Below are 23,652 nucleotides of genomic sequence, written 5' to 3'. Positions count from 1 at the left end.
TTAGCTGTAAATCAAGCTGCTTCTTTCTCACCTGACCTTCTGACTCAGGCTGGGCAAGAACTGCGCAGCACTATCGTTACCCAGGAGTTAGAAATGGTTTTAATTCAACAAACTTTTCTTGGGTAACTATTCTGGAAAGACTGTAACATCCATCCGAAGTGTGCAATTTATTTGGACGGTTCTTCTTACAGGGCAATTGCCTAACAAAAGTTTAAATTTTCCAGGCAATTGCCATGCAATCCTTACCTGCGGGCTTCTGAGGGAGGGCCCCAGTGCATTTTTGGGTTACCCCAGTTACAAAACCCTGGAGCTCAGAGGTTACACATTGGGCTGGATTCTCTGCCCCGCCACGCCACATTTCTGCCCCAACCCGTTGGCGGGATTCTCCGTTACGCCAGCCGGTCAATGGGGTTTCCCATTGTGGGGTAGCCCCACGCGGTCGGGAAACCCCCGAGTGCCGGCAAAACGGAGAGTCCCGCCGGCGGAGAATCCTGCCCACTATAATTTACTTCTTGTACCCTACAATTTTTCAGACTGAAAACAAGCAGAATATCTTACAAATAAGGGAGAGAGGGATAACGCACTGTTGACAGATTTAAATCACAAAGACAGTATACAGGTTCAGCTAACTTTAGCTTCAAACCAAAAATGCATTAAAATTAATGGTAAATAAATTCAGAATTTTTGCTTTAAAGTATTAAAGACATAACTTACCAGCTGCACTTCCTTCTTCTATTCTGCTAACAAATATTCCAAGACCATGTTCAGAACCCCCACGGACACTGAATCCCAGTTTCCCATCAAAGTTTTTCCCCACTGTGATGGTATGGATTGCCTCAGCTGAATTGCATTCTTCTGTGCCGGCTGTGGAAATATTGGCAGAACTAAATATATTTCATTGCATTAATTTGATCTCTGCCTGAATCTCATAACAACAGTTGAATGGAGGTACCTCCCTAAAGAGAATGAGAAGAAATTAATTCAGAAAAAACAGTAAACTGATCACCTGGCTCTCTCACAATTCTTGCACGAGCGGGAAACCTGAAAAAGCCATTTTGCATTTCTGCTGTGAATACTAGGGCATTGTTAGTTATAGCATTCAAATCCTAAATCATGATGTAATGTCCCACTAATCAGCATGAGAGATGCTGCAAATTTCAATATTAATTTCATATCCTGAGTGTCAGCTTGATTCAATTAGTTGAAATCTCTCATCATTGAGTCAGAAGGTTGCAGGTTCCATCCAGATTCCAGGATTTGAGCATAAACACTGTGGTGCAGTATTGAGGACTTGTAAAAGCATCTGTTTGTTTAGGCTCAGTTTGTCTGTTTAGGTGACTGCTAAATGTTCTTGGACACCAGGCATCGAAATAGGTATAAGCACTACATTTTTTAATTTACTGGGGTACTGTACTCGGATTAAATAATCTGTTGGTCAAGAGAAAGAAACCCTGTTACTAGAACTAGGGGGCATAGACTTAAAATAAGGAGGAACTTCTTCACCCAAAGGGTTGTTAATCTGTGGAATTCCCTGCCCAGTGAAGCAGTTGAGGCTACCTCGTTGAATGTTTTTAAGGCAAAGATAGATAGATTTTTGAACAGTAAAGGAATTAAAGGTTATGGTGAACGGGTGGGTAAGTGGAGCTGAGTCCACAAAAGATCAGCCATGATCTTATTGAAGGCAGAGCAGGTTCAAGGGGCCAGATGGCCTACTCCTGCTCCTAGTTCTTATGTTGTAGATAAGAATATTTGTAATCTCTCAAAGCTATCATAAGGGTTTGTTTCCATCAACATTTCATTCTTTACAAAAGAACTGAGGATGGAAAAGAAATGGGAAGTGATTAGTACAAGCATAGCGTAAGGACGGAGTATGTCAGTATGGATTCAAGGCGAGGGTAGGGTGAAGGATGCCAGCAAGAATTGAGTGGGAGGTGGGAAATTGTCAGTATTAGCTGGGGGGGGGGGGGGGAGGGACCATGTGAAATTTGGGAAAGACAAGTGAGAGCACAAACAGTTGCGAGGGAAAACAAGTGTTCCATTTTGAATTTTGAAAAGAGAGGGTGAATCAAGTCAACATAAAGTGTGGAAAGAATGCCTACATAAATCGAGGGTGGAAATAATACCATAAAATGAGCGAGGGAGAAGAGCAGAATGAAATGGGAGTGGGACGTGGGGGGAGTGAAACAATTAAACCAAACCAGAATACAACATTTTCAATGCAAAATTTCTAAACTTTCCAAAGCATGTCCTCAAACTGCCCAACAATTTATGCAGATGTGAGTTTGTGCATGACAAGTGTAGAGGCAGCATTTGGAACAAATGTGTAGAATTCTATATTTACAATCTTCTCGCCTTTACATTATTCAGACTGCAGGTAACTGTCAGTGCTCTAACCAACATTCATACCTCAACAAGCATCTCCAGAAAAGCAATGAATTTGTCTCAATGCTACCTGCAAAAAAAACTCTGCAGTATTTACCGACATAACTCCAATCACCGGAGTTCAAAGTAATTCCCTGTCTGTGAAAGGAATTGTAATATTTCTGAAAGATATTATATCGTGCAACAGAAATCCAAGTTTTTCATCCAGATAACAAATGTAAATCTCCTGTATCAGAGTCTGCCAGAGATGTAAAAATATTAATTGGCTCTATAGCCAAATATTAAAATGCTAAACTTTTGTTTTTTTCAAGACCATTATTAATAATGAAATAGCATATAGCACAACACAATATCTGTTGTGCTGAATTTAAGATAGGTGTCAGGATTATTTGATAATTTCCCATTGGAAAGGATCTAGACACGAGTTAAGCTTACTTCAAAAGATTCAGTTTCTCAGGACAATGCAGCGTTGTGAGTCTGAGTTCAGTTGAAGGACAGTTATGTTTTTGTGAGGCCCACAATGAATCCAGCACGTGTTGAAGGATAGAAAGAAATAACATTTATTTACAATAACATATATATCCAACAGCAGCAGGAACTCCTTGCTGCTCACTCTCTTCTAGCCAGTTTCAAACTGGCCAGCTTTATTTATGCAGGGAATCTGCTAATGATTTCTCCGCCCCCATCATTGGGGAAGCTCATACTCCCAAAGGATTGTGGGATTGCCATTAGTCCCCAGCCAGTGGTAAGCAGGCAGATTATAACATCCCTCCCCCCCAAAGTCCAAGGAATCCACCGAAGACCCTGGCGAAGGTGGGCGTCGGACTCGTTTTGCTGCAGGCCAGACACCATTTGCACGAGGCGCTGGATCCCTTTGGAAGGGTTGGTCTTCTGGGCCGAACGTGGTCTACATGCTTGCGCTGGAGGCGACCCTGGGCTTGCACCTGGTAAGAGATAGGCCCGTTTTGCAAAAGATTACGCCATGGTCCCACTGGGCACCACCAGCAAAATTCCGAAAGAACACTGGGTCACCGGGCGCAAACTGCCGAATCGGCCGATGTCGAGAAAAACCACGTCCCTGCCGTTCTTGTGTGCGGCATACTTTTGCGCCAATGTCTGGGAAATCCATGCTAAGGCGGTGCGAAGTCTCCGGCCCATTAGGAGTTCCGCGGGAGCTACCCCAGTCACCGCATGTGGGGTCGTCCTATATGAAAACAAAAAACAGGCCAGTCTCGTGTCCATCGACCCGGAAGACTGCTTCTTTAGGCCTCGTTTGAATGTCTGCACTGCGCGCTCCGCCAACCCATTTGAAGCCGGGTGGTATGGGGGGGGGGGGTGGTGCGGATGTGGCATATGCCGTTCATCCTCATGAACCTCACTTGTGAACGGAGTGCCGTTGTCCATGACCAGCACCTCGGGGAGGCCATGCGTACTGAAAGACAAACGCATCTTCTCAATTGTTGCGCAGGACGTTGTGCCTACCATCTTATGCACCTCTAACCATTTAGACTGGGCATCGATTAATAGAAGGAACATGGGTCCTTGAAAAGGGCTGGCGAAATCCGCATGCAAGCACGCCCAAGGCCGCCCTGTTCATTCCCAGTGATGTAGGGGCACGTCCGGCGGAAGCTTCTGATGCTCCTGGCAAATGGAGCAGTTTTGGGCCACCTTCTCAATGTCGGTATCGAGGCCTGGCCACCAGACATAACTCCGGGCCAAACTTTTTCATTTTGGTCACAGCCAGATGCCCATTGTGCAAGTCTCTTAGTATCAGCTCCTGTCCTTTTTCCAGGACAATCACACGTGTCCCCCACAAGAGGATACCGTCTTCCACGCTAAATTCTGACAGCTTGGAGGAAAATGCCCGCAACACGCCTGGGAGCTGTCTATGTTGCCCACCATACAGGACTATGTGCCGAACCTTTGACAGGACTGGCTCCGTCTGAGCCCACTCACGGATCTGTGATGCCGTGACAGGCAAGGTGTCCATAAGATTTAGGGTTGCAACCACCTCACCGGTCGTGGGGGTCGACATGGGGCCGGTCGATAAAGGCAATCGGCTCAGTGCGCCGGCATTTGCTATCTGGGTTCCTGGTTTGTGCTCCAGAGAATACTCGTAGGCAATGAGCAACAAAGCCCAGCGCTGGATCTGTGCGGAAGCAATGGGCGGTATTGGCTTATCCTCTCGGAAAAGTCCCAGCAGAGGCTTATGATCAGTCACGATAGTGAAGTGGCGGCCATACACGTACTGGTGGAAGCATTTCACCGCAAAGACCACCGCCAGGCCCTCCTTCTCGATCTGCGCATATTTATTTTCCGCTGCAGTCAATGTGCGGGAGGCGTAAGCTATCGGCCGCTCGGCCCTGTTCTCCATCTTGTGGGACAGGACGGCCCCAATACCATACGGGGATGCATCACATGTGATGAGCAAAGGCTTTCCAGGATCATAGTGGGTTCGTAACCCAGACGACGACAATTGTTGTTCTACCCGCCGGAAAGCGGTTTCTTGCGGCTGACCCCAAACCCAGGTGTGATTCTTCTTTAGCAGAAGATGCAACGGGGCCAGTGTAGTTGCCAGATTGGGGAGGAACTTCCCGCAATAGTTTACGAGGTCAAGAAAAGAATGAAGATGTGAAGAGTCAGTCGGGGCAGGGGCCTGTTGAATTGCGCGCACCTTCTCTGCGACGGGGTGCAAACCTTCGCGGTCCACCCGATAACCCAGGTAGACTACTTCCTTTGTCTGAAAGACGCACTTTGTGCGACATATACGGACTCCAGCCTCTGAAAAGCTTCTAAGGACATCCTCCAAATTTTCCAAATGTTCCTGCTCCGACATCCCTGTAATCAAAACGTCGTCTAAGTGGACAGCGACACGCGGTAAACCTCTCAAAATGCCCTCCATGATGCGTTGAAAAATAGCGCAGGCAGAGGATGCCCCAAAGGGCAACCGTGTATATTCATACAGGCCCCGGTGTGTATTAATTGTTACATATGGCCGGGAGGCAGGGTCCAGCTCCAACTGTAGGCAGGCGTGACTCATATCTAATTTCGTGAACGAGAGTCCGCCTGCAAACTTCGCATAGAGATCCTCTATGCGAGGCATTGGATATCGGTCGAGCCAGGAAGCCATATTCACTGAAGGTTTATAGTCGTCGCACAAGCGAACTGTGGCATCTGGCTTCAGTACAGGTACAATTGGTGCTGCCCAGTCAGCGAAACGGACGGGCCAAAGTCTCCAAACGAGTGAGCTCCCCTTCTACCTTCTCGATCAAGGCGTAAGGCACCGGGCGCGCCCGGAAATAGTGCGGCATGGCTCCTGGTTCGATTTGGATATGGGCTACGGCCCCTTTTATTTTCCCCAAACCGGGCTGGAATACATCTGGGTACCGTCCTAGCACCTCAGTCAACTCTCCAGAAACTGTTTGGAGAATGTGCTACCACTGCAGCCGCAAATGGCGCAACCAGTCCCAACCCAACAGGCTGGACCCGTGGCCGCGCACCACGATAAGTGGGAAACGCCCCTCCTGGCGTCCATAAACAACAGGGGTCATCGTAGTTCCTGCAATGTCCAATGGTTTCCCCATATAGGTGGCCAACCTGGCCTGTGTGTCAGTTATTGTAAGGGTCTGTATACCCTGTTTGATGCGGTCGAATGTCCTCTGGGCGATCACGGAGACCGCTGCGCCAGTGTCCAACTCCAGCTCAAGCGGGTGACCATTGACCCGTACTGTCACCTTAATGGGGGCCACACGGGGAGCTGCCACACAATGCAGCTGCAGGCAGTCGTCCTCCGTCTCCACGCCCTTTGGGAGTAGTCGCCGCAGGTTCATCCAAATGGAAGGTACGGCCCCTGGGTTGGCCCCAGTTTTTATCGGAATGACGGCGCCTCTGGTGCCACCAGGACTAGCGTCCGCGACGGGGTCGGCGCCCACAAGTCTGACACGGACATGGCTCCTCATCCATTGGTTCTGGAGAAGGCTCCCTTCGGGGAGGAATGTCCGACGGCTACTGGCGTAGATCCGGATGTCGCCTCGCCCAAGGGACCGCAGGAGACACTTTTGGACGGAAGGGGTTGCGCCCCAAGGCATGCACCTCCATTCCCTGTAGCTCCTGCACTCCCCGTTCTGCGCTCTCTCGGGACAATACTATTTGAATGGCCTGCTGAAAAGTCAATGTTGGTTCAGCAAACAACTTTCTCTGAGTGGCCGCATTGTTAATACCGCAAACCAAACGGTCGCGTAACATTTCTGACAAGGTCTCACCATAGTCACAGTACTCCGCAATCCTGCGTAGCCTGGATAGAAAATCGGCAAGGGATTCTCCTGGGGTCCTCTCAGCGGTATTAAACCGGTAACGCTGGACTATCGTGGACGGGGTTGGGTTAAAATATTGCCCCACTAAATGCACAAATTCATCAAACGTTTTGGTGTCCGGCGCAGCTGGGTACGTAAGACTCCTAATCACCCCAAATGTATGCGGGCCGCAGGCAGTGAGCAATATGACCACCCGGCACTCGTTTTCGGTGATGTTGTTTGCCCGGAAATAGTAACACATCCGTTGTGCGTACTGGTTCCAGCTTTCCAGCGCAGCGTCAAAAACATCCAAATGTCTATACAGAGGCATGGTGTAATAGAAAACAACTTCCAACCTGTATCCAACAAAAATCCAGGGAGGTGGCTTCAGCAGTATAGACAGCTATTCACTTTAACCCTCGTCACCAGTTTTGTGAGGGCCACAAAGAATCCAGCACGAGTTGAAGGATAGAAAGAAATAACATTTATTTACAATAACATATATATACAACAGCAGCAGCAACTCCTTGCAGTTCACTCTCCTCTAGCCGGTTCCAAACTGGCCAGCTTTATTTATGCAGGGAATCTGCTAATGATTTCTCCGCCCCCTTCTTGGAGAAGCTCATACTCCCAAAGGATTGTGGGATTGCCATTAGTCCCCAGCCAGTGGTAAACAGGCAGGTTATAACATATGTGAATCAGACATCTTTCCCAGAAGGAGCAGGTGATTCATTAGCTTGTCTGGATATTTGGAAAGACAATCACCACGTGGAATTGGGAACTATTTTGGCCTCAGCTGAACTATGAGTAAAGCTTTTAAAAATCAGTACACAGACACCACAAAGTCAGTCAAAGAGAAAAGGACTATAGAACGTTGAAAAGATAAGAGATTGAACGGAGAGAGATTCTGTCCTGACTGTAGAACAAGACACAGATTGTTTTGTTTAAGTAAGATTAATTATTGCATATTATTTTAGTTTTTATGACTACATGATTATACGTTATAGCTTATCAAATGGTAGATCAGGCTTGAGGGGCCAAAAGCATGCTTTTGCTCCTAATTTGTATGCTTGAATGTACCTAAGCAATTCTGTTATATCTGTTCTCCTATATGTGTCACCTTACTGTAAAATAAAGCAGTTTACTGATTCATTCATGCCCTGTCTCACCTTGAGTAATTTAATAAGCCTTTGGGAAAATAAAAGAAACCCTGGTGAAAAATGTCCAAATATCTGGTCAGGTCACAAGAGATGTGTTCTTAGACAAACATCCTGCATGGTGCATCCTATAAGTAAGACAACTTACTTATTGACAATGGCAAATTATAGGCAATTTTCAGTTTGACCCCAATAAGATACGGATTGAGACTTTACTTGCTTTACATAAACACTGAACCCTAAAGGAACAGCATTAACAGTTCAGGTTGTGACCTTCATCAGAACTGGGAAATGTTAAAAATGTAACAACTTTCATGGAGGTGAAAGTGGGAGGGTAGAAAAAGCGTTACAATTAAGCTCAACACAAGCTCGATTGCAGTACCTCATTTTTTGATTCGACAAGTCACAGGCATTTGGACTCAACACGGAGTTCAGCAATTTCAGGCCATAATCTTAGTTCCCAATTTTGTTCTGTTTTCATTGCTTGTGTCAGCCTTTATTTTTGATGTTTCCCCTTTGCTTTCTGATGGCAACAGTTCATTATTCTGCCATTCACACCTTCTCTGGACCGATTTGTTTATTTATCCCATTACTCCTCGTGTCCCATCAAGTCTTGCATCATTGAATGCCTCATACCCTTGGCCCTATCAGAAACCGTTTCTTTTGTTCCTTTTATACTCTACTCCATTTCACGTACATTTCTAACATTTCCCAGAGCAGAATTTAATGGACTCCCATCAGCAGGTAGCAGGCGTGGAGAGGGTCTGTAAAATTATCTGTGTAGTATTCCTGCAATCTTTTCTCCGACCCCTGACCTATTTCCAGTTTGCTGGGGGTGGGGAAGGCCTATAACATCTTCAAGGGCTGTTTCCCACCTGTCCTCAATTTTCAGACTGGTGGGGGGGTCATGTATGTGGGGGTGGGGAGGAAGGGGGGGCAGCAGATGCCTGGTAGATTTACCTTACTTGAGCCTCAGAAGCAGCAGAACAGGAGAGGTGGCAACAGAGGAGGCATTCACTGGCCCCTTTCCTTATTGGAACATTGATCCCAACAGGTCCCACCCCCTGCCCCATGGGGGTGCTCCATTGTCTCCGGTCTCTGTGTTAAGGTCTCCACCACCTCTGGGGTATCCCATCACCAGGATATCTCATGGTACTTAGTTCAATCTCAGCTCTCGCACTGGTGCTTGGGACTGCCTGTATGTTTAACAGTCCATCAGTGGTAACCAAGATTGGCCATAAATTCTCTAAGGAAGAACCTAATCCTCCTAAGTGAGGGGTAATAGAGAGTTAAATAGCTGAGCAACAGTCAACATCAGCAGGGGTGCATTCCCTGCTGACTCTTTGGATGGAAAGCCACCCAAATCTGTCCCCAGCTCTGAAGGTCACAAACTGAAACATTGGACTGAATTTTCAGGCCCAACCCGCCGGCAGGACTATCCAGTCCTGCTGATGGTGACCTTGCCCTGCGGTGGGATCACTGGCGGCACAGCAAAGAAAGCAAAGCGCCATAGACATCTGTGGGACAGCAAGATCCCACTGCCGGCCAATGTGAAGCCCTTCCCCCACTGGAAAATACATGTGGGCGGGTGGGGGGAGATATTGCCAGACATACTGAGTTTTTCCAGTATTTTTTGTGTTTATTTCAGATTTCCAGCAACTGCTTTTGGGCTAAAGAGAACGGATTTACAGACTATAATTCTCCATTGGATTCTGCTCAGAACCTAGAGGTAAAAAAAACAGCTCTAATCTATTGCACTATTGTTGAAAGCTTTAGAAGCTGTCAAACTGCTAACCATCTGTGTCACCTGATCAAATTTAAAAGGAATTGTAAAGTGGATAATTTTCACTACTTGTTATGTTATTATCCAGATATTATGCACTTACCTTCAACTGGAGAAGTACCAGTAATAAGGATCACCCTGCCCATGGGTGAGGTTGATCGAGTTCCTCGAGGCTGTCCATTCACTTGCTTGTGCTGTTTCTTCAGCAGGTACTTTGTTGCTGTGTTTGCACCACCAGCATGATTGCTGGTGTGTATAGCATTAGTCATCTCCCTTCTTGCGGAGTCAAATGAATGCGCCATGCCAGTGCAGTGCACCAACAATTCATCAATAATCTGGGTTGTATAAATGTTGGAGTGTTTATCAGGCAAGAGAGATGGGTCTGTCAATTACTTTCATTTTTACTGTCTGGAACAGTACAAAGGAAACTTTGCCTTACATCTTCTTTCCCAATGAATTGGTGACATCACAGAAACAAATGCTTTGTGGCATAAAATAATTGCCAAACTCTCCACCATTTTGTCACAGTGATTATTTGGAAGTTGTTTAACTGGGAAAAAAAATAAGCATAACTGTTGAACCGAATTAATGAAAGTTACTTATATTAAAATAAATATCACAGGACGACATGGACTTTGCAAAGCTCAATGAAAAGCCTGAAATGTATTATTCATTCAATTTCAGGTATCAAGACAAATTTTATTTTGAAATGAAACAAGTGCTAGACTGTACCCAATCAACAAATATCTCTAATGAGGAAGATAGTGTAAATATTCTGCAATGGCAGGGGTCTTAATGTGACAACACAGATTACTGACGTATTAAACAGCAAAATATTGAATACCTCCCTGCATATATTGCTCTACCTAAAATGACATTTGACGAATTATAACCATCACTCACATCCATCTAATTTTATACACATATTTGCAAAAAAGGCATTTAATGAATGATCGAACTGAGATAACATAACCCATCTCTAATGAACCATGACACAACCCATCTTTTACTAGTGTCATGAGAATGTCGCTTTAAGAAATGTTTGGCTGCTCATAATACTGCAGTGATGTCAGAGTGTGGGTGGAGCTGGGCTGTCTGTCAGCTTTTTACTTTCGTTTTAAGCTGTTTGCTGCAGGGGGTGTTTTAGTTTCGATTTCAGTGTTGGAGCTGAAGCCAGACAGAGCAGATGTATTGTTGATCTCTCTGCCATGAAATAACTATCTCTTGATCATTTGGTGATTTAAAACTAATAACAGTAGTGACTTTAACCTGATACGCTTCTGGTAAAAGGTGTTTTAAGGCATTTGGATGTTAAAAGGAAAGCTTAAAGGATTACTTAGTGTTGTATTCTTTGGGGGTTGTATTTGAATTAATGGTTGCTAAGATGTTCACTGTATGTTTTAAAAAGGTTAACTTGAGTTCATTGAATAAACATTGTTTTGCTTTAAAAAATACTTTTCCGTTTCTGCTGTACCACACCTGTAGAATGGGCTGTGTGCTCCCCATACCACAATCTATTAAAAGTTGTGGGTCAGGTGAACTCCATGATACACTTTGGGGTTCTCTAAACCCTGACCCATAACAAATTGGGGGCTCGTCCATGATAAAAGCCTATCTATTGGATTGGCTTAGTGAACTTAAAAACAGTGAGGGGTGAGCATATTGTGGGTGCTTTTCAGGTGTGGTATTTTAGTTTAAGCAGGGAGTGTGTTGTGGACAATGGCTCTCTCAGAGGCTCAGAGGTTTTTGGGGATGGAGACGGTCACACGCAGTACCTTACGGACAGAGACTAAAAGCAGACTGTTAGATTTGGCAAAAACATTGCAGTTAACATTACCCGACAAAATGCGAAAAGATGAGGTAATTATGGCGGTAGCTAAGCATTTAAAGTTGCCTGAGATACAGTTTGACTCATTGGAAATGGCAAAAATTCAGTTACAACTTAAGCAAAGGTAACATGAGAAAGAATTAAAGCAGCTTGAATATGAAAGAGAGAGAGAGGAAAAAGAAAACGAGAGAGAAGAAAAGAGAAAAGAAAGAATAGCCCTAACAGGACAAAAAGAAAGAGAAAGGGCGATACCGATCAAGGAAAAACATAAAGAGAGAGAGTTTGAACTTCAGAAAATGGCCATGAAACATGACAGTCAGTTAAAATTGGCAGATGTAAAGGGAAACGTACAGTTGGATGATAGTGATGAGGATAGTGAGAAAGAGCATCAAAGTCGAAGGCTTGGTGGGGATCTATTTAAATATGTCCAAGCATTGCCAAGGTTTGACGAGAAGGAGGTGGAAGCTTTTTTCATTTCATTTGAGAAAGTAGCTAAACAAATGAAATGGCCACAGGACATGTGGGCATTACTGATTCAAACAAAGCTGGTAGGTAGGGCGAGTGAAGTGTTTGCATCACTACCGGAGGAGGGATCTGGGACACATGAGGAGGTGAAAAAATCCATCTTAGGTGCATATGAACTAGTGCCTGAAACCTACAAAGGTTTAGAAATTTAAGGAAAGAATTTGGCCAAACATACATGGAGTTTGAAAGGATTAAACAGAGTAATTTTGATAGGTGCATAAGGGCTTTGAAAATAGACCAAATGTATGAAGCTCTCAGAGAAATTATACTTTTGGAGGAGTTTAAAAATTCAATTCCTGATGTAGTGAGAACTCATGTGGAAGAGCAGAGGGTTAAAACTGGCAGATGATTATGAATTAGTTCATAAATCAAACCTTGGTTTCCGACATCAGTTTCAGCCTGTGAGGGATAGAAACTGGGGACATGAGAAATACTCACGTGGTAGAGGCAAAGGTGATCTGATGGGAGATAATAAGGAGAATGTACCTCAGATTAAAAAAGAAATCCAGGAGGGTGGAAAAGAAATGAAAAATTTCAAATGTTTTCACTGTAATAAACTAGGCCATGTAATGTCACAGTGTGGGTGGTTGAAGAAAAGCACTGGGAAGGCTGATGTGGTAAAACAGGATGAGACAGTGGGGTTTGTGAAAGTAGTAAAGGAAAGCCCAAGTGAAGCGAAGGAGGTTCAAAAGATTGTCCAGCCTGATCAAGAGGTGATTGATAAGAAAGTGCCAGATCTCGTTAAAGAATTTACTTGTGTGGGTAAGGTTTACTCATGTGTATCAGGAGGAGGAGGTAAAGAAGTCACAATTTTAAGAGATACGGGAGCTAGTCAATCTTTAATGGTATGAGGAGTTATGTAGTTTGGGAAGAATGTTGCCAGAAAAGGTGGTAATATGTGGAATTCAGGGTGATTGGAGTAGTGTTCCATTATATAAGCTAAGGATGGAAAGTCCAGTGAAGAGTAGTGAAGTGGTAGAAGGAGTAATAGAGAAACTATCTTGTCCAGGATTACAGTTTATCTTGGGTAATGATATAGCTGGATCGCAGGTGGGAGTGATGCCTACTGTGGTTGATAAGCCAGTGGAAAATCAGACAACTGAAGTGTTGAAGGACGAATATCCTGGGATTTTTCCAGATTGTGCAGTAACAAGGTCGCAAAATCACAGGTTAAGACAAGAGGAGAAATCAAAGAGTGAAGATGAAGTTGAAGTGCAATTATTAGAAACGATTTTTGATCAGATGGTTGAAAAAGCACAAGAACAGGTGGAGGATGAGGCGGATATTTTTAGTTCAGGAAAATTGGCGGAGTTAAAACAGAAAGATATAGAAATAAAACGGATGTATCAGAAAGTATACGGAAGAGGAATCTGAGTGTATACCAGAGTGTTATGACCGTAAAAGTAATGTCTTGATGAGAAAATGGAGACCTTTACATATGCAGGCGGATGAAAAGTGGGCAGAAGTTCATCAAGTAGTATTGCCGGTAGGATATGGAAAGGGGGTGTTGTGAGTTGCACATGAGGTACCAGTGGGAGGTCATTTGGGAATAAGGAAAACCCAAGCTAAAATCCAGAAACATTTTTATTGGCCTGGACTACATAAAGAGGTAGTTAAATTTTGTCAATCATATCACACATATCAAGTGACAGGGAAACCTCAAGCAGTGATAAAACCAGCGCCCTTAATACCCATTCCAACATTTGAAGAACCTTTTACAAGGGTCCTAATTGATTGCGTAGGACCATTTCCTAAAACGAAAAGTGGGAATCAATATCTTTTGACGATAATGGATATGTCGACTAGGTTTCCAGAGGCCATTCCAGTACGTAATATTACAGCTAAAAAGATTGTGGAGCAGTTACTTAAAATCTTTACTAGATATGGACTACCACAGAAATACAATCGGATCAAGGATTACATTTTACCTCAAGGTTATTCAAAGAAGTTATGGATAGCTTAGGAATAAAACAATTTAAATCAACTGCATACCATCCAGAATCGCAGGGAGCATTAGAAAGGTAGTATCAGACATTAAAGACAATGTTGAGGGCTTATTGTCACGATTATCCAGAGGATTGGGATGAAGGAATTCCATTCGTATTGTTTGCAATTAGGGATGCACCTAATGAGTCAACCACATTTAGTCCTTTTGAACTAATTTTTGGTCATGAGGTAAGAGGACCACTTAAATTGATTAAGGAAAAATTGGTGAGGGAGAAATCGGAACTTACATTATTGGATTACGTGTCAAATTTTAGGAAACAATAAAGTATATTTACTGTGTGCATTTCTTAAAGGATGGTGAAAAGGTGAAAAATGAAACCATGTTGAAGTTGATGGGTTTTTTTCTTGGGGGAGGTGTCATGAGAATGTTGCTTTAAGAAATGTTTGGCTGCTCATATTACTGCAGTGATGTCAGAGTGTGGGTGGAGCTGGGCTGTCTGTCAGCTTTTTACTTTCGTTTTAGGCTGTTTGCTGCAGGGTGTGTTTTAGTTTTGTTTTAAGTGTGGGAGATGAAGCCAGACAGAGCAGGTGTATTGTTGATCTCTCTGCGATTAAAAGACCATCTCTTGATCATTTGGTGATTTAAAACTAATAACTGCTCGCAGTAGTGACTTTAACCTGATATGCTTCTGGTAAAAGGTGTTTTAAGTCTTATGGATGTTAAAAGGAAAGCTTAAAGGATTACTTAGTGTTGTATTCTTTGGGGTTGTATTTGAATTAATGTTTGCTAAGATGTTCACTGTATGTTTTAAAAAGGTTAACGTGAGTTCATAGAATAAACATTGTTTTGCTTTAAAAAATACTTTTCCATTTCTGCTGTACCACACCTGTAGAGTGGGCCGTGTGCTCCCCATACCACAATCTATTAAAAGTTGTGGGTCAGGTGAACGCCATGATACACTTTGGGGTTCTCTAAACCCTGGCCCATAACACTGGTTCATGATTTAACCCATCTTTTACAATATTATCCTTTAACTTTAAAGGGTTTAAACTAGTATGGCAGGGGGGTGGGTACGGGAGCAATAGGTCAGAAGGTGAGAGCATTGAGGGAGAACTAGGGAATAGGGACAGTGTGGCTCTGAGGCAGAGCAGACGGGGAAAAGTTGCTGAACACAGCGGGTCTGGTGGCCTGAAGTGCATATGTTTTAATGCAAGGAGCATTACGGGTAAGGCAGATGAACTTAGAGCTTGGATTACTACTTGGAACTATGATGTTATTGCCATTACAGAGACCTGGTTGAGGGAAGGGCAGGATTGGCAGCTAAACGTTCCAGGATTTAGATGTTTCAGGCGGGATAGAGGGGGATGTAAAAGGGGAGGCGGAGTTGCGCTACTTGTTCGGGAGAATATCACAGCTATACTGCGAGAGGACACCTCAGAGGGCAGTGAGGCTATATGGGTAGAGATCAGGAATAAGAAGGGTGCAGTCACAATGTTGGGGGTATACTACAGGCCTCCCAACAGCCAGCGGGAGATAGAGGAGCAGATAGGTAGACAGATTTTGGAAAAGAGTAAAAACAACAGGGTTGTGGTGATGGGAGACTTCAACTTCCCCAATATTGACTGGGACTCACTTAGTGCCAGGGGCTTAGACGGGGCGGAGTTTGTAAGGAGCATCCAGGAGGGCTTCTTAAAACAATATGTAAACAGTCCAACTAGGGAAGGGGCAGTACTGGACCTGGTATTGGGGAATGAGCCCGGCCAGGTGGTAGATGTTTCAGTAGGGGAGCATTTCGGTAACAGTGACCACAATTCAGTAAGTTTTAAAGTACTGGTGGACAAGGATAAGAGTGGTCCGAGGATGAATGTGCTAAATTGGGGGAAGGCTAATTATAACAATATTAGGCGGGAACTGAAGAACATAGATTGGGGGCGGATGTTTGAGGGCAAATCAACATCTGGCATGTGGGAGGCTTTCAAGTGTCAGTTGAAAGGAATACAGGACAGGCATGTTCCTGTGAGGAAGAAAGATAAATACGGCAATTTTCGGGAACCTTGGATGACGAGTGATATTGTAGGCCTCGTCAAAAAGAAAAAGGAGGCATTTGTCAGGGCTAAAAGGTTGGGAACAGACGAAGCCTGTGTGGCATATAAGGAAAGTAGGAAGGAACTTAAGCAAGGAGTCAGGAGGGCTAGAAGGGGTCATGAAAAGTCATTGGCAAATAGGGTTAAGGAAAATCCCAAGGCTTTTTACACGTACATAAAAAGCAAGAGGGTAGCCAGGGAAAGGGTTGGCCCACTGAAGGATAGGCAAGGGAATCTATGTGTGGAGCCAGAGGAAATGGGCGAGGTACTAAATGAATACTTTGCATCAGTATTCACCAAAGAGAAGGAATTGGTAGATGTTGAGTCTGGAGAAGGGGGTGTAGATAGCCTGGGTCACATTGTGATCCAAAAAGACGAGGTGTTGGGTGTCTTAAAAAATATTAAGGTAGATAAGTCCCCAGGGCCTGATGGGATCTACCCCAGAATACTGAAGGAGGCTGGAGAGGAAATTGCTGAGGCCTTGACAGAAATCTTTGGATCCTCGCTGTCTTCAGGGGATGTCCCGGAGGACTGGAGAATAGCCAATGTTGTTCCTCTGTTTAAGAAGGGTAGCAAGGATAATCCCGGGAACTACAGGCCGGTGAGCCTTACTTCAGTGGTAGGGAAATTACTGGAGAGAATTCTTCGAGACAGGATCTACTCCCATTTGGAAGCAAATGGACGTATTAGTGAGAGGCAGCACGGTTTTGTGAAGGGGAGGTCGTGTCTCACTAACTTGATAGAGTTTTTCGAGGAGGTCACTAAGATGATTGATGCAGGTAGGGCAGTAGATGTTATCTATATGGACTTCAGTAAGGCCTTTGACAAGGTCCCTCATGGTAGACTAGTACAAAAGGTGAAGTCACACGGGATCAGGGGTGAACTGGCAAGGTGGATACAGAACTGGCTAGGCCATAGAAGGCAGAGGGTAGCAATGGAGGGATGCTTTTCTAATTGGAGGGCTGTGACCAGTGGTGTTCCACAGGGATCAGTGCTGGGACCTTTGCTCTTTGTAGTATATATAAATGATTTGGAGGAAAATGTAACTGGTCTGATTAGTAAGTTTGCAGACGACACAAAGGTTGGTGGAATTGCGGATAGCGATGAGGACTGTCTGAGGATACAGCAGGATTTAGATTGTCTGGAGACTTGGGCGGAGAGATGGCAGATGGAGTTTAATCCGGACAAATGTGAGGTAATGCATTTTGGAAGGGCGAATGCAGGTAGGGAATATACAGTGAATGGTAGAACCCTCAAGAGTATTGAAAGTCAAAGAGATCTAGGAGTACAGGTCCACAGGTCATTGAAAGGGGCAACACAGGTGGAGAAGGTAGTCAAGAAGGCATACGGCATGCTTGCCTTCATTGGCCGGGGCATTGAGTATAAGAATTGGCAAGTCATGTTGCAGCTGTATAGAACCTTAGTTAGGCCACACTTGGAGTATAGTGTTCAATTCTGGTCGCCACACTACCAGAAGGATGTGGAGGCTTTAGAGAGGGTGCAGAAGAGATTTACCAGAATGTTGCCTGGTATGGAGGGCATAAGCTATGAGGAGCGATTGAATAAACTCGGTTTGTTCTCTCTGGAACGAAGGAGGTTTAGGGGCGACCTGATAGAGGTATACAAAATTATGAGGGGCATAGACAGAGTGGATAGTCAGAGGCTTTTCCCCAGGGTAGAGGGGTCAATTATTAGGGGGCATAGGTTTAAGGTGAGAGGGGCAAGGTTTAGAGTAGATGTACGAGGCAAGTTTTTTACGCAGAGGGTAGTGGGTGCCTGGAACTCGTGCTACCGGAGGAGGTAGTGGAAGCAGGGACGATAGGGACATTTAAGGGGCATCTTGACAAATATATGAATAGGATGGGAATAGAAGGATACGGACCCAGGAAGTGTAGAAGATTGTAGTTTAGTCGGGCAGTATGGTCGGCGCGGGCTTGGAGGGCCGAAGGGCCTGTTCCTGTGCTGTACATTTCTTTGTTCTTTGTTCTTTGTAACTCATCCATTACGTGATCATGCTTCAGCCCATCCTTCACTGGGTCATAATTCTTTTAAAAAATAAATTTAGAGTACCCAATTACTTTTTTCCAATTAAGGGGCAATTTAGTGTGGCCAATCCACCTACCCTGCACATCTTTTGGGTTGTGGGGGTGAAATCCACGAAAACACGGGGAGAATGTGCAAACTCCACACGGACAGTGTCCCAGAGCCGGGACCGAACCTGTGACCTCGGCACCGTGAGGCAGCAAAGCTAACCACTGCGCCACCGTGCTGCCCTAACCATTTCTTGCAAGTGGAATATGAAAGAAATCTTACATTTTCACAACTACCTGTCATCTCAAAGCACTTTACAGCCAATTAAAGTTGTTATGCCGACCACTTATCCTAATCTAACATCAACCTAACCTACACCCCTTCAATTTACTGCTGTCCATGTGCCTGTCTAAGAGTCGCTTAAATGTCCCTCATGACTCTGACTCCACCACCTCCGATGGCAGTGCATTCCACACACCCACCACTCTATGTGTAAAGAACCAACTTCTGACATCTCCCCTATACCTTCCTCCAATCAACTTAAGATTATGTCCCCTTGTGACAGCCATTTCCTCCCTGGGTTGCTTCCTGTAGTAACCTTGAGTATATCCCATCTGGCCCAGGGGACTTATCAATCTTGATGCTTTTCAAAATATCCAGCACATCCTCCTTCTTAATATCAACCTGTTCAAGCCTATTGACCTGGTTCACGCTGTTCTCACGAGCAACAAGGTCCCTCTCTCTAGTGAATACTGAAGCAAAATATTCATTTAGGGCCTCCCCTACGTCCTTCGACTCTAGGCACAAGTTCCCTCCACTATCCCTGATCGGACCTACTCTCACTCTGATCATCCTCTTATTTCTCACATAAGTGTAGAACGCCTTGGGGTTTTCCCTAATCCTTCCTGCCAGGGCTTTTTCATGGCCCCTTCTAGCTCTCCTAAGTCCATTTTTGAGATCCTTCCTGGCTACCTTGTAGAGACCTGGCCTTCCCCAGGTAGGTTGTCCCCCTCAACAGCATCCAAAGCGGTATACTTGTTTTGAAGGGGAATGGCCACAGGGGATCCCTGCACTGTTCTCCTGTTCCCTTTCCTTCCCCTGACTGTAACCCAGCTACTCCTGTCATGAACCTTGGGTGTGGCTACCTCCCTGGAACTCCTCTCTATCACCCCCTCTGCCTCCCGGATGATTCTGAAGTTCATCCAGCCCAAGCTCCAGTTCCCTAATGCGGTCACCGAGGAGCTGGAGTTGGGTGCACTTCCCACTTTATCTGGGATGTTGATTGAGGGATAAATATTAGCCATGCACCAGGAATAATTTCCTTGCTCTTCTTTGAAATAGTGTCACTGGCTTGTTTATAACCATCCAAGCGGGCAGCTGGGGCCTCAGGTCAACATCTCATGAGAAAGGCTACATCTCTGATAGTGCAGGATTCTCTCAGTGCTCAAATGGAACTTGAACTCATGACTATGCAGCTCAGAGAGAGGCAAGAGAGCTATCCGCTGAGCTATGGGTGACAAGGTTCAGTCAGAAGAAACTCTGGACACTGAAGGCAAACAATTCTGTTAAAAACAATGATGTGGAGATGCTGGTGTTGGACTGGGGTGGCACAGTAAGAAATCTTACAACACCAGGTTAAAGTCCAACGGGTTTATTTGGAATCACTAGCTTTCACTAGTGATGAAGGAGCTGCGCTCCGAAAGCTAGTGATTACAAATAAACCTGTTAAAAACAATGCGCCGTGTAACAGCTTTGTCACAATGAAGGATGCCTTAACATGAAAGAAACTAAACCTGAATCTTAGGAAAAGAATGCAGAGGTGCTATAATTTGTCAACTATTTTATATGACTTGGAGCTGATGTGGAAACAAACAGACTATTGATAAGTTGAATGCATTCAGGATGTGGATGGACATATAAGAGGATGCTCTGCAAAAAAAACTAATGGGAAACTGCAGGAAATAGCTGGAGAAGAGAGGAAAATAGTATATGACATCAAAGTTACAGAGGGCGCTATCTTGCAAAAGGGCACAAAGTCCCCAAGCGAGAGTGTTTAGCCGCAGTGCCAAGAAAAACATGGCTATTCAATGCGGCTCGTGTTGAGTAAGGGGCCTGAATGGAGAACGCGCGGATGTATATAACCCCATTTTTTGCAATGGGGAGCTCCGCTCGCCGGAACTCCACATTGTAGCCCGAGGTCAGCATGACATTTTTAAATGGCGTCCCGATCACCGAGGCTCCTGAAACAATCCCCGGTCTCCCCACCAGCCCAAGCGCAATTTTGGAGGGTCGCCGCCCCCCCGGCCCGATCACGCGCATGCAAAAAGTGCCAGCTTGGCACTGCCAGTCTGGCACACTGGCAGTGCCCATGCCAGCTGGCAGTGCCACCTGGGCACCTTGGCAGTGCCAGGCTGGCATCCAGGTGGCACTGCCATGGCACCCAGGTGGCACCAGCAGTACCAGGGCACCGCCCTGCTCAAAGCATGCAGCTGGGGGCCTCCGAACTCCTTGGAGACCCCGAGTGCTGTTCCATCTGGTCCACGTTTGTGGGGACCAGTACCAAACAGCGTTCGCCCGAGGTCTCTAAGGCGAAGGGATTGAATGCCAAAGCCTCAGGTACTTCGGGAATCTGCACATTAGAGTAAGGCTTACGGCCTCACTCTATAATGCAGATTTGCTCAACATTTGGGGAACATTTGGGGAGGTGGATTTGAGACCAGGAAGAGATCGGCCATGATTGAATGGCTGAGCAGGCTCTCGAAGGAGCTGAATTTCCGACTTCTGCCCCCAATTCCTACAGGAGAGCGAAGCGGAGGGAAATGGATGACAGGGGAAATGGGCTGGATGCAATTGACTCATTGAATCACAGAATCCCTACAATGCAGAAGGAGGCCATTCGGCCCAGAATCTGCAACGGCCCGTGGAGAGAGCACCCCACCCCGCCACCCTATCCCCGTAACCCAGCAACCCCACCCAACCCTTTGGACACAAAGGGGCAATGTAGCATGGCCAATCCATCTAACCTGCACATCTTTGGCTATGGGAGGAAACCGGAGCACCCGGAGGAAACCCACACGGACAGGGGGAGAACGTGCTTCATTCTGATCTTTTACCCACTGGGGATGCTGGGCATGGGCCAGCTGCGCATGCGTCAGCTGGCAGCCCCCCCCCCCCCCCACTTGCGGGATGGAAGGAGGCGATCGAGTGCTGGGAGGGGGCACAGCAAGAGTTAAAAATAAACACCGCCAAGAGCGGCGGGGGGAAACGTCTTCGCTTTTAATTCGTCGACGCCAACTAGCACGGTAAGCGGTTAAAAGTGGAGGGCGCCGCCGGGGAAGCATCTCGTCTTTCCCCTCGCCACCTTGGACAGCTCCCCGCGGGGCGGGGGAGGAGGCCCGGTGTCTGGGAGGGCAGTCAATTAACGTCGGGTCAGCCAATATCGGCGCGCTTGAGGAAAAAAAGGGAAGAAATAGGTTTTAAAATAACAAGCGATTCGCGCGTCAGCTCACCTGTCGGTTCCTTCAAAGCGTTTTGACGGTTGGCGAGCGCGCGGCCCCACCTGACGCCCTCTCACGCCCCCGACCCCGCCCCCCCCCGCGACACGGCCCAACAAGCCCCGCCCCCGCGACGCGATTCCACAAGCCCCGCCCCTTACCCACGACGCGACCCGCAAGTCCCGCCCCCACGACTCGGCCCCACAAGCCCCGCACCCGCCCATTGTGTTGCGTTGCGGCTGACCATTGGCCCATTGGGACGTCAATCAATCTCCCCGCCCCAAGCGCACCCGGGGACTCCCAGCTGGCCGCTGTGTCATCATTTGTGTCCCCGGGCTCGGTGTAGCGTCTGTGAGGAGCGACGCAGTCTCCAGATCAATATGACTTTCTTTGCAACCTGCAGTGAAAAGCAGGTGGGACACGTCAGATGAAATGCTGGCCAGGTACAGCCAAGTCAGCCAGCATGTAAAGGACTTACATTTATATAGCGCCTTTCACAATGTTAGACATGCCAGAATGACTTGCATCATTGAAGTACTTGTTCGAGTCTCATCACTGTTGCAATGTCGGAAATGGGGCAACCAATTTTGCACACTTGAGTTCCCACTATCAGCAATGACCAGGCATAATGTTTTTCTGATGTTGATTGAGGGATGGACAGAATGCCATAAATACTTTCCCTGCTCATCCTCAATGTAGTCCCTTGGAAACTCTTACATCCACCCGGGGGCTCAGTTTAATTACAGCATTCCCTCAATACTGATCTATCATTCTAGATTTTTCTACTTAAGTCTTGGAGTAGATCTTGATCCGGCAACCATCCAATGCCCTAGCAAGAGTGCAACCAACTGATCTGTAGCTGACACTGAAGACAGAGATAGCTTTTTAGATATACTTTGGTGCAGTGACTAAAGAAGATTACACATCTATCCAAATGTGTGCTTGTTGGGCATCTCTTATTTTCCAGTTAACTTGCCTACCGATGGGTGTACCTACACAATATGGACTGCAGCAGTTCAAGAAGTTGCTCAGCACCACTTTCTCAAGGGCAATTAGAGATGGGCCATCCTGAGAGTGGGCAGGCGGTCTGTGGAATTTTCTATCATAGAAAGCATCCCATCTAGCTGCATCACAGCCTGGTATGGCAACTGCTCGACCCAAGACTGCAAGAAACTTCAGAGAGTCGTGAACACTGCCCAGGCCATCACCCGAATCTACCTCCCATCCATTAACTCTATCTACATCTCCCGCTGCCTGGGGAAAGCGGGCAGCATAATCAAAGACCCCTCCCACCTGGCTTACTCACTCTTCCAACTTATTCCATCGGGCAGGAGATACCAAAGTCTGAGAACTCGCACGAACAGACTCAAAAAAAGCTTCTTCCACACGGTCACCAGATTCTTAAACGACCCTCTTATGGACTGACCTGCTTAATACTACACTCCAGTATGCTTCACCCAATACCATGTCTATGTATTTACATTGTGAACTTTGTGTTGCCCTTTTATGTATTTTTTTAAACATTTTTTTTCTTTTCATGTACTAAATGATCTGTTTGAGCTGTTCGCAGAAAAATACTTTCAAAATAATTTCTACTTACACCGTGTATTGTCGGTACACGTGACAATAAACAAATCAAATCCAATCCATTTGAGGCCTAAACATTATGTTTTCAAAAAGAAGTTGGATATAGCACTTGGGGCAAAAGGGATCAAAGATTATGGGGGAAGGTGGGATCAGGATGTTGAGTTGGATGATCAGCCTAGCGGAGCTCGAAGGGCTGAATGGCCTCCTCCTGCTCCTATTTTCTACATTTCTAAATGCTGCCCTTAACTGTGATGGTGTAATGTTAGTAACTTTGATGTTAAAAAATATTGCATGCCCTTGGCTACACAATTAATGTTGGCATTCTCGCCATTCAGCTCATTCAAATCCTGATGTTAATCATTCTAATGTTAATTATCATTAATTATTTCATTTTAACAAACCTTTTTCTCGACATGTACATTTATCGAGCAATTGCAGTTGGTGCTCTCTCTCTCTATATATTATGAAGTCTTACAACACCAGGTTAAAGTCCAACAGGTTTGTTTCAAATCACTAGCTTTCAGAGCACTGCTCCTTGAAG

At 45.7% G+C, this 23,652-nt stretch overlaps 1 protein-coding gene and 1 long non-coding RNA gene across 2 annotated transcripts in view; one reads left to right on the top strand and one right to left on the bottom strand.

Annotated features, from left to right (window-relative positions):
- The window catches only part of pdzd7a (PDZ domain containing 7a), a 153,004-nt gene extending 131,390 nt beyond the window's left edge, over nucleotides 1-21,614 (bottom strand). The window contains exons 1-3 of the mRNA XM_072479557.1: nucleotides 21,540-21,614; nucleotides 9,718-10,164; nucleotides 715-864 (exon numbers count right to left, since the gene is read on the bottom strand). Coding sequence (XP_072335658.1) covers nucleotides 715-864; nucleotides 9,718-9,916 — 349 coding nt within the window. The 5' untranslated portion in view covers nucleotides 9,917-10,164; nucleotides 21,540-21,614. The remainder of the gene's footprint in view (nucleotides 1-714; nucleotides 865-9,717; nucleotides 10,165-21,539) is intronic.
- Nucleotides 7,430-23,652, top strand: part of LOC140393270 (uncharacterized) — a 40,782-nt gene continuing 24,559 nt past the window's right edge. Inside the window, exons 1-3 of the long non-coding RNA XR_011935562.1 lie at nucleotides 7,430-7,622; nucleotides 9,480-9,560; nucleotides 9,703-9,823. This is a non-coding gene — a long non-coding RNA (uncharacterized lncRNA). The remainder of the gene's footprint in view (nucleotides 7,623-9,479; nucleotides 9,561-9,702; nucleotides 9,824-23,652) is intronic.

Source organism: Scyliorhinus torazame, chromosome 16, assembly GCF_047496885.1.
Source record: "Scyliorhinus torazame isolate Kashiwa2021f chromosome 16, sScyTor2.1, whole genome shotgun sequence".
In the NCBI taxonomy this organism is placed as follows: domain Eukaryota; kingdom Metazoa; phylum Chordata; class Chondrichthyes; order Carcharhiniformes; family Scyliorhinidae; genus Scyliorhinus; species Scyliorhinus torazame.
This window is presented reverse-complemented; position numbering and strand designations above follow the sequence as displayed.